At 47.0% G+C, this 11,506-nt stretch overlaps 1 protein-coding gene across 4 annotated transcripts in view; it reads left to right on the top strand.

Moving 5' to 3' along the window:
• LOC141133567 (dnaJ homolog subfamily C member 3-like) overlaps positions 1–8,141 on the top strand; it is a 30,338-nt gene extending 22,197 nt beyond the window's left edge. For all 4 annotated transcript variants that reach the window (XM_073623029.1, XM_073623027.1, XM_073623031.1 and 1 more), the window contains exons 9-13: positions 831–936; positions 1,028–1,148; positions 5,523–5,655; positions 5,746–5,894; positions 6,947–8,141. In XM_073623029.1, the coding sequence (XP_073479130.1) occupies positions 831–936; positions 1,028–1,148; positions 5,523–5,655; positions 5,746–5,894; positions 6,947–7,086 (649 nt within the window). In that variant the 3' untranslated portion in view covers positions 7,087–8,141. The remainder of the gene's footprint in view (positions 1–830; positions 937–1,027; positions 1,149–5,522; positions 5,656–5,745; positions 5,895–6,946) is intronic.
• Positions 8,142–11,506: the final 3,365 nt, after the last annotated feature.

The following is an 11,506-nucleotide window of genomic DNA, read 5'->3' as shown; positions in this document are numbered from 1 at the left end:
TTATTTTCTAACACAGTGTTCATATCTATCTATCTATCTATCTATCTATCTATCTATCTATCTATCTATCTATCTATCTATCTATCTATCTATCTATCTATCTATCTATCTATATATATATATATATATATATATATATATATATATAATATATCTCATATACACATCTCTTATATATATACACACACACACACCATAGTATGTAGACGCTATAACTTTTGCGCAAACCAATCAATATACGTTTATTGGGAATTTTTGTCCCAAAAATATGTAGCAGCATTCATATTATCTAATTTGATGAGGAAATTTGATTTTTAAAATGTTTTATGGAATATGTTTTATAGCAGAAAGTAAAAAATATTTTAGTTTTTTTGTTTTTTTTTTTTTGTTTTTTTTTTTCAAAATTGTCTTTTTTTTGTTGTTGTTGTTGTTGTTGTTGTTTTATAATATAAAAAACGCAGAGGTGATCAAATACCACCAAAAGGAAGCTTTATTTGTAGGAAAAAAAGGACAAACATTTTATTTATGTACAGCTTTGCACAACTGTCCGTTAAAATAACGCAGTGCCATATTGCAAAAAATCGCCTGGTCATGAAGGGGGTAAACCTTCCAGAGGTCAAGTGGTTAACTAAAAGGAAAAGTGCCTCTCCTGGGCTATGGAGATATGTGTCGTGTCTTTTCTTGGCTGATAAGGCAAAGACAATCAAAAAGATAAATACGGGTGTGGTCTGCCATGATATGGTGAAGTGCGTTTTTAAAAAAAATTTGTATTTCTTTAGGTCTGATGTAGTAGTCCCAATTCACACCCACTGTGTGTTTTTTTTCTGCAGATACGAAGCTGCTATAGAAAAATTTGAAGCGGCCATAAAAACAGAACCCAATGTGGAAATTTACAAGAAAGAGGCAAAAGAGCGGATCTGTCACTGCTTGTCTAAGGTGAGTCCTATAGTCGTGTTTAGGGTCATATAAACCTTGCTGAGATCTGTACCATAATAAAGTGTCACCTTTTGTATCCTGTGACCTGTAGAGTCAGCACACAGAGGCAGCCATTAAGACATGTACAGAATCCCATCAGAGAGATCCTCAGAATCCACAGGTGCTGAAGGACAGAGCCGAAGCCTATATCCAGAATGAGGAGTATGAGAAAGGTGTGTGCTGAGAAGAGCTCCAGCTCTTCTAACTGCTTCTTTCATCTATCATTTCATTCTCATTTGCTACTCATTCCATGCTCAAATGTTATTTTCCTGTTCATTTCCCTTGTATTTTGCTCTTCTCTTATGTGTCCTGTACTCCCCTATCCTCCCTTCTCTTGTATTCTGTCCTTAAATGCCTCTTGTCCTTCCTCTCCTGTTTCTTGTCCTTTTTGTTCCTCTTATTTCTAGTCTTCTTTTTTTGCTCTTCTATTTTGTGGTTTGTTCTCTTCTGTCTCCAGTCCAGCCATGCCATCTCGTCTCCCTTCCTTTGTCTCTCCACTATTCTGTTTTGTTCTGCTTTTTCCAATCCTGTCCTGCCGCCTCCTCTCCATTCCTGTGTCTTCTCCACTCCTCGTACTTCCTGCCCCTCTCTCCTGTGTCCTCTCCACTCCTCGTACTTCCTGCCCTCTCTCTCCTGTGTCCTCTCCACTCCTCGTATTCCCTGCCCTCTCTCTCCTGTGTCCTCTCCACTGCTCATACTCCCTACCCTCTCTCCTGTGTCCTCTCCACTCCTCGTACTCCCTGCCCTCTCTCTCCTGTGTCCTCTCCACTCCTCGTATTCCTTGCCCTCTCTCTCCTGTGTCCTCTCCACCCCTCGTACTTCCTGCCCCTCTCTCCTATGCCCTCTCCACTCCTCGTACTTCCTGCCCTCTCTCTCCTGTGTCCTGTCCACTGCTCGTATTCCCTGCCCTCTCTCTCCTGTGCCCTCTCCACTCCTCGTACTTCCTGTCCCTCTCTCCTGTGCCCTCTCCACTCCTCGTACTTCCTGCCCCTCTCTCCTGTGCCCTCTCCACTCCTCGTACTTCCTGCCCTCTCTCCTGTGTCCTCTCCACTCCTCGTACTTCCTGCCCTCTCTCTCCTGTGTCCTGTCCACTGCTCGTATTCCCTGCCCTCTCTCTCCTGTGTCCTCTCCACTCCTCGTACTTCCTGCCCCTCTCTCCTGTGCCCTCTCCACTCCTCGTACTTTCTGCCCTCTCTCCTGTGCCCTCTCCACTCCTCGTACTTCCTGCCCCTCTCTCCTGTGCCCTCTCCACTCCTCGTACTTCCTGCCCCTCTCTCCTGTGCCCTCTCCACTCCTAGTACTTCCTGCCCCTCTCTCCTGTGCCCTCTCCACTCCTCGTACTTCCTGCCCCTCTCTCCTGTGCCCTCTCCACTCCCCGTACTTCCTGCCCCTCTCTCCTGTGCCCTCTCCACTCCTCGTACTTCCTGCCCCTCTCTCCTGTGCCCTCTCCACTCCTCGTACTTCCTGCCCCTCTCTCCTGTGCCCTCTCCACTCCTCGTACTTCCTGCCCCTCTCTCCTGTGCCCTCTCCACTCCTCGTACTTCCTGTCCCTCTCTCCTGTGCCCTCTCCACTCCTCGTACTTCCTGCCCCTCTCTCCTGTGCCCTCTCCACTCCTCGTACTTCCTGCCCTCTCTCCTGTGTCCTCTCCACTCCTCGTACTTCCTGCCCTCTCTCTCCTGTGTCCTGTCCACTGCTCGTATTCCCTGCCCTCTCTCTCCTGTGTCCTCTCCACTCCTCGTACTTCCTGCCCCTCTCTCCTGTGCCCTCTCCACTCCTCGTACTTTCTGCCCTCTCTCCTGTGCCCTCTCCACTCCTCGTACTTTCTGCCCTCTCTCCTGTGCCCTCTCCACTCCTCGTACTTCCTGCCCCTCTCTCCTGTGCCCTCTCCACTCCTCGTACTTCCTGCCCCTCTCTCCTGTGCCCTCTCCACTCCTCGTACTTCCTGCCCCTCTCTCCTGTGCCCTCTCCACTCCCCGTACTTCCTGCCCCTCTCTCCTGTGCCCTCTCCACTCCTCGTACTTCCTGCCCCTCTCTCCTGTGCCCTCTCCACTCCTCGTACTTCCTGCCCCTCTCTTCTGTGCCCTCTCCACTCCTCGTACTTCCTGCCCCTCTCTCCTGTGCCCTCTCCACTCCTCGTACTTCCTGTCCCTCTCTCCTGTGCCCTCTCCACTCCTCGTACTTCCTGCCCCTCTCTCCTGTGCCCTCTCCACTCCTCGTACTTCCTGCCCTCTCTCCTGTGTCCTCTCCACTCCTCGTACTTCCTGCCCTCTCTCTCCTGTGTCCTGTCCACTGCTCGTATTCCCTGCCCTCTCTCTCCTGTGTCCTCTCCACTCCTCGTACTTCCTGCCCTCTCTCTCCTGTGTCCTGTCCACTGCTCGTATTCCCTGCCCTCTCTCTCCTGTGTCCTCTCCACTCCTCGTACTTCCTGCCCCTCTCTCCTGTGCCCTCTCCACTCCTCGTACTTTCTGCCCTCTCTCCTGTGCCCTCTCCACTCCTCGTACTTCCTGCCCCTCTCTCCTGTGCCCTCTCCACTCCTCGTACTTTCTGCCCTCTCTCCTGTGCCCTCTCCACTCCTCGTACTTTCTGCCCTCTCTCCTGTGCCCTCTCCACTCCTCGTACTTCCTGCCCCTCTCTCCTGTGCCCTCTCCACTCCTCGTACTTCCTGCCCCTCTCTCCTGTGCCCTCTCCACTCCTCGTACTTCCTGCCCCTCTCTCCTGTGTCCTCTCCACTCCTCGTACTTCCTGCCCCTCTCTTCTGTGTCCTCTCCACTCCTCGTACTTCCTGCCCTCTCTCCTGTGTCCAGGCCTGCCTGCTCCTCTCATTTTTGATGTCCTCCTCACTCCCTATGCCCTCTCCTGTCTCCAGCCCAACTTTTCCCTACTCTCATTTCTCTTGTTCTATCCATTCCTCTTATTTCCTATCCACTGCTGTCTGTAGTCTAGTCCTGCCCTCTCCTCTCCCATGTCCTGCCCTTGTCTTACTTGTGTCATCTCCTTTTTAGTCTTCTCTCCTTTTTGGGTCTTTTTTTTCCCCCCATCCTTTCCCTTTCTTCCACTCTGCTTTATTTATTTATTTATTTTTTTAATTCCTCACCCACCTTCTCACTGGTTACCCAAGCATTACTTGATATAAGCCATGATTTCCATACACTAAGTTTCATTGGCCTTTAGCCATCCTAATGGCTGTATTTGGTTTAGAATAAATGACTGTATTAGGCCGTACCTGATCTGTAAACCTGTGGTCCTGGGTGCGCAGTTGCCCCCGGGATATACAGGTTTAATGTGCATAACTCCATTCTCTATCCTTGCAAGGACTAAACTCCTTAATGTTTGGATTTGTAATAACAACATCTTCAGGTTTTATAGCTGAACTGCATCCTTTGTTCCCACACTTGTAGCAAATACTCTCTTGTTGAAACTGATTACTTTCAATTGGCTGCACACTTGCGTCTTTTCTAGGATATGACGCGTTGAAGCTACAGCAGCTATCTTGGGCCCATCTTCATTTCCTGTTTGATCAAAGTTGATCTTCATTTATCCGCTCTCTTCCCGATCTGTATTGTCATTGCCCACTGCTATTAGCTTATTCTACCTACAATCATTTTGTTCCTGAGCATTATTTGAAAGAACAAATCGTCATCATCCTTTTTAGACGTGTATGCTCAGCAGACTGCACAGTTAAAGCAGTGTTCCAGCCAAAAAAAAATACACATACTGCAGCTGCTGGCTTTTAACAATAGGACACTTACCTCTCCTGGAGTCCAGCAATGTCGGCACCGCAGCTGATGTTTCCACCAGCTGTCGGGTGCTGCCGCCGCCATTGCGGGTAAGGGTACCCGGCAGTGTAGCCTTACGGCTTCACGCCGGGAACCCTACTGCGTATGCACGAGGGCCGCTCTTTTCTCCTACTGGCCCAGCGACAGGGAGAGGAGGAGGGAGTCCCGCGGTGATGTCACGGACCGCGGCCTGGACTCCCGGAAGTGTCAAAGACAGATATCCTGCCCCCCCCCGCCATTGTGGCACCGGAGGGGGAGAGGAGACACATGAGCGGAAGTTCCACTTTTTGGGTGGAACTCCGCTTTAAAGTCTAGAACACCCTTTTGTCGGCAGGGAGGAGCAGCATGCACATCTAAAGGGATTCTGGGAATGTGTTCTTTTATATGAACGAGATCTGCGTCGGGGTGCTGCCAGCCTCTCCCATCAAGCTGGAGTCCAACATCAGCAGACAGTCCCAGTAATGACATCACTTGGTCTCAAAATTTAGTATCTCTTGAAAACAAAATAATTTGATTGAAACTTTTTTTTTTTTTTGCGTGTTGATCAGGGAGGAAGGGGGAAGAACAAGATATATATATATATATATATATATATATATATATATATATATATATATATATATATATATATATATATATATATATATATATAATGTAATTTTTTTTTTTCCCCATAAATGGCACTTCAGCTTTCAGAGGACTCTGCAGTGCTTCTCTCATTATCTGAAATAATCTTTTTTCACATTTTTGTCTTTTTTTTTCTCTGGCAGCGGTGGAGGATTTCCAGCAAGCAAAAGAATTGGACGGAGAGAACGAGGAAATAAAGGAAGGTCTGGAGAGGGCTCAGAAATTGCTCAAACAGTCCCGGAAACGGGATTACTACAAGATCCTAGGCGTGAAGAGGTAACCTCCATAGCAACTGTATTGATCTGTGTGCATAGTGCATGTGTCATGGGAACAGACCGTGGTGACTCCAGCATTACTTTCTCATAGAAACGCCAACAAGCAGGAAGTGATCAAAGCATACAGGAAGTTGGCACAGCAGTGGCACCCAGACAACTTTCAGTCAGAGGAGGAAAAAAGAGAAGCTGAGAAGAAATTCATCGATATTGCAGCTGCCAAAGAAGTGTTAACAGACCCAGGTAAAGACTACTGCTTTCCTGTAGTGTAAAATCTCATATTTACTGGACACAAAAAAAAAGTATTTTCAAGTTCTGTGTGGAAGCAGCGGTCTCTCTGCTGAAGTCCAACACTACCCTTGCAAAATCAGACCATCTGACCTATTGCTCTGCATTTAGCAAAGCTCATGCTCCCTAGTAATTGTAAAGCTCTATGGTAAATGTTTAAGGGTACTGTTTAAAGGGTTAGTTAAAAAACTGACTGTGTAGATGCCTGTAGGGAAAAACAAACTGTGCAGCTTTGACCACAGTTAAGTAATTCCCTTGCTATAGGTGTATAGGCCATTTACTTACCTCCCGAAGCTTGGCAAAACTCCCAAAGATGGCATAATCCTATCCTGCCGTGTTGCTATGACGTTGGTAAGGCACATCCAGCCATCCCCCATCATCAAAGAAGCAAGCTCTTAAACCCCTGCACATGTGTGATCCACCATCTCCTCCATTGCATTATTTCTTACCTCAGAGCTACTGTAACAAGGGAGAGTTAGTGCATGTGAGGGTGCTATGTCTATGCCCTACACTGACCACCATTGTCCCTCGAAGTATGGGGAGCCCTACACTGACCATTATTGACCCCCAAAGTATGAAGGCCCTACACTGACCACTATTGACCCCCAAAGTATGGAGGCCCTACACTGACCACTATTGACCCCCAAAGTATGGAGGCCCTACACTGACCACTATTGACCCCCAAAGTATGGAGGCCCTACACTGACCACTATTGACCCCCAAAGTATGGAGGCCCTACACTGACCACTATTGACCCCCAAAGTATGGAGGCCCTACACTGACCTCTATTGACCCCCAAAGTATGGAGCCCCTGCACGAACCACCATTGTCCCACAAAGAATGGAGGCCCTACACTGACCACTAATGTACCACAATTCGTAGACCTAATTGCAGGAGGGGCTCCCTGACACCTTAACTATTTGAGGGAACCTTCACAGTAAAAAGGCTGAGAACGGCTGAACTAGCTTGTATACAACTGCCTCTGATCCTTTCTTTGCCTCTTTCAGAGATGCGTCAGAAAGTGGATGCTGGAGAAGACCCTCTGGACCCCGAGAACCAGCAAGGCTCCGGACACCACCAGCAGTGGCCTTTTGAGTTTAACCCTTTCAGCTCAGGCAATTTCCACTTTAAATTTAACTTTAACTGATCCCCTTGGTCCTTCACCTGGTCCTGGTGGCTGACCGGTAGACAGGAATGCACTCCACGCTGGCCCACTCTCCGGGTCGCCTTCAGAAGAACTCTCTAAAACATATCCGTTTACAGTGGGGATGAAACCCAAAAAAGACTGCTGCATGCCCAGTGTGTGACCAGCTCCTGAAGATGTTTCCTCCTGGTTGTTTTCCAGCAGGAATCTAGTTGTGACCATTGACGACAAGGGCATGGACTCCTCACCTCGACCGGTTCTTCTCCTGGACTTTTGTGGAGCTGGTTCCAAGAGAGCCGTGAAATGCCGTACTATAAAGGGTGCCTGGATCACCCTGTTCACACAATAAAAACCTTTTCCAGTGCTGAAAAGAGTTTGGTCAAATAGAACACAAAAGTTGGAGAAAAAAAAAAAACTTTGGAAGTTGTAGGGGGTGGGAAAAGATATATTATTAAAGAATAAATCATTTTAAGTTAGAAACTTGTATTCATTTTTATCATAATCCGTCTTTATTCTCCAAGAGGGCTCCATGTTTATGGTCAATGAACAAATGTAGCGCTACTCCTGTAGGGGGCGCTGATTTAAATAGTTCTAGACAGTGCAGAAGCCACCGGTCATACAAGCAACAATCCATTCACTTTGGCTCGAATAAACTAAGGGTTGTCTTTGTAGGTTATTGCTTGTAGAACTTGGGATAGGAGAGGGGTGAGAGTGGTATGAGATGTTCAAGTCACGTTGAATAGCAACAGGAGGATACTCCTGTCAAGGGTTATTAGAAATGGCCAGCACTGAGACCCTGTAATGGCGCGTACACACGGGCGGACTTTTCGAGGGACTAGGTCTGGTGGACTTTTCGACGGACTTTCTGAATGAACGGACTTGCCTACACATGATCAACCACATCTAGCTCTGAGGAAGGGGGTGCGCCCCCGAAATGCATTAGCTGTACCCCATGTTCTGTGCATGTCCATGCACTGTTTTTATGGCCCTTTGTCAGTTGCATTTTGTGAGTACCCACTTTTATACAAACATTTTATTATTAAACTATCTCTGGTAATGCACTAGGTGTGCGCACCTTCCATTTCTGTTTTTCTTGTACCCTGCTCATCTATTCCACCACTGTAACCCCTTTCTCATCTGACCCACCAATGTTCCCCCTTTCTCATCTGCCCCACCACTGTACCTCCATGCACATCTGCTCCGCCACTGAACCATCCTCTCATCTGTCCTAACACTGACCTCATCTGCCGCACCACTGTAACCTCCTTTCTCATCTGCTTCACGACTGTACCTCCTGCACATCTGTCCCACCTCTGTTTTCCCCTGCTCTTCTGCCCCACCACTGTGACCCCTGCTCATGTGTTCCACCGATGTACCTCCTTTCTCCTCTGCACATCTGCCCCACCGCTGTAACCCGCTGCTCATCTGTCTCACCAATGTACCTTCTTTCTCCTCTGCCCCAACACTTAACCCCCCCCTGCTCATCTTTCCCACCACTGTAACCCCCTTCTCATCTGCCCCATCACTGTACCCCCTGCTTTTCTGTTCCACTGCTGAACCCCCTTCTCATCCATCCCACCACTGTACTTCCTGCACATCTACCCCCCCCCCCCCCCCCTGTACTCCCTTGCTTTTCTGTCCCACCACTGTAACCCCCCTGCTTATCTGCCCCATCAATGTACCCCTTTTCTCATCTGCCCCACCACTGTACCTCCCTGCACATCTGCTCCACAGCCGTATTCCCATTCTCTTCTGCCCCACCACTGTACCCCCATGCTCATCTGTCTCACTACTGAATCACCTTCTCATCTGTCCTAACACTGAACCCATCTGCCGCACCACTGTAGCCCGCTTTCTCATCTGCCCCACCAATGTACCTCCTGCTCATCTGTCTCACCTCTGTACCCCCCTGCTCTTCTGGCCCACCTCTGTACCCCCTGCTTTCCTGCCCCACCAATACACCTCCTTTCACATCTGCCCCACTGCTCTATCCCCCCCCTGCTTTTCTGCCTCAACACTGAACCCCCTGCTCATCTGACCCATCACTGTACCCCCCTGCTCTTTTGTCCCACTGCTGAACCCCCTTCTCATTTTTTCTACTACTGTACCTCCCTGCACATCTCCCCCACCGCTGTACCCTCCTGCTCTTCTATCCCACCTCTGAACCCCTCCTGCTCATTTTCCCCAATGCTGTACCCTCTTCTCATCTATGATATGCAGAGTGGTGAAAGGAAGCAGAGATGAGACACATCTACCTGTCCTGGCACACTCATCCTGCTGATCCACCTCTCACATCCACCTCTCACATCCAGCCCACGTGCATGTATGGGATGTATGGGATGTACAAGCATATGGATTGGATACGCAATGATGAGCTCAGGTCAGGGGCATTTTCTGAAAGCAGTGGGCCTGTGTTCAGGATCATAGGTTGGGCCCCCGCACCTGAGAAAAAGTAGTTGGGTGCGATTTTCATTGCGCTGAATACTGGTTGTGGCTTAAAGGGACACAGAATGCCAGGGTTCAGTAGTAAGTGACGCAAAAGTTCAGGAATAATTTCAACAAACTGTCACCTGATTGGGGTTTTCTCAATCACCGTGAAATCCCTTCTTTCTGAGATTAGTGGTGGCAACCAAGCGAGTTGTCTTCCTCCAGATGGTGTACGGGGCTAGCAGGACTGTGATTGGCTTAGCAGTGGCCAATGACCATCCTCCTGGAAGCAGGGATGCCCCCCCCCGCCCTAGCAGAACTGCACCCAATCTCTTCCCCATCACAAAATCTGACGATCGCAGCTACAGCAAAGTTAGAGAACCAAACAATGTTTCCCATCTTTTACAATATGTGGGGGCACAGTGCCTCCTCCCTCAGTACAGGTGCGGTGTGGGGAATTCTGAAATTAGAATGTATTAGTGTCTCACTGACACTTCCCTGCGCTGCTCTGCTGATGGGGAGGGAATCGAGTGCCGGGAAAAAAGACTTTGCGTGCCGCTTGTGGCACCAGTGCTGGGGGTTGCCTCAAACCATATCCCTCATTGAGACTGCTTGGTTAGCTCCCAGGCTGATTAGAAATGGACCCCCCAGCTCTGCCACAGCTGGGAACTCTATGAATTACTGCAAGTCCAGCAAGCTGTCTCAAAAGGGGCAGCAGCCCCTAAGGCTAGGAACTTCACCAGAAAGGACAAGACAGGGCTGCTTCAGACCCCATCTTCATGTTCCCATCCAGCCACCTACTGGGCACTAGACATATGTGATTTGTTTTGTTTATGAATCGAAATTCGGGCAAAATTTTCACTATTCGGAGATTCAGATGTATGCGAAATTCCGAATCACAATAGTAACGAATTTTAATGAATCCAAAATAAATTCTAACAAATCAAATTATCTGAATTTGAAAACGAATTTGAATTAGAAAATGGAAAAATATTGCAATAAATACAGTAATGTATAAAGTTGAATAAGATGATTATTCCTACTTGGGCTGCTAGAATAGAGTAGAATAAAATAGAATATAAAAGAAGTATAGAAAATAAAGGAATAGAAAATAAAACAGAATAGAGTAGAAAATAATAGAATGGAGTAAAACAGAATAGAAGAAAACTGAAAACGTCCTACTTGGGCTGCTTTATAGATTCTAATAAAATAGAATGTACAAGAAAAGTATAGGAATAAAAACAGAATAGAGTAGGAAATCATAGAATGGAGTAAAACAGAATAGAAGAAAACTGAATAGAAAATAAAAGAATAGAATAGACTATGTTCTTTTCTATTACTTTCTATTCTACAAGTATTTCCTTCTCTGTTCTGTTTTTTCAGGTTTTTCTTTTATTTTATTTATTGCAATATATTTCCGTCTTGAATTCAAGTAAGTTTTCAAATTTGATTAAAAAAATAACGACTATACGAAAACAAATCCAAACATATTAAATTAATCAGAATATACGAAACAAATTGCGAAAATGAATCATTCTAACAACGAATATGACAAAATTAATTTATTAACGCCACAAATGAAACAGAAGTGAAACTAAACAAATTTTTCTGTCCTGCCCATCTCTACTGGGCACACCTCCTCAGGGATTGGCTGCAGCACAATAAATATACAAGCTGTCCATTTGACTCTCCCAGCCCCCTATGTTCTAGAAGTCTTTATAAGGCAGGGGGAAGCAATCAAACCTGCAGCCTGTGAGATCCAGAACAGCCCAAAGAAATCAACAGCTGCTCCAATGATTACAGAGGAGCCAAAAAAAAAAAAAATATAAAATAAATTGTACCTAACATCCTTACAACCTAGGAGGGCGCTACACAAAAATAGAACAAGACACCTCCGTAATATTATACAAAAAAATGTGTTTCAGGTGGGTGGCCTGTATTTAGTGAAAGAGCCAGAGGCCTAGTGTCTGTCCAGCCCGTACCCAGCTCCAGTGTC

Source organism: Aquarana catesbeiana, linkage group LG03 (genome assembly GCF_042186555.1).
Source record: "Aquarana catesbeiana isolate 2022-GZ linkage group LG03, ASM4218655v1, whole genome shotgun sequence".
NCBI classification, from domain to species: domain Eukaryota; kingdom Metazoa; phylum Chordata; class Amphibia; order Anura; family Ranidae; genus Aquarana; species Aquarana catesbeiana.
The sequence above is the reverse complement of the archived record's forward strand: the minus strand, read 5'-3'. Positions and strand labels throughout refer to the sequence as shown.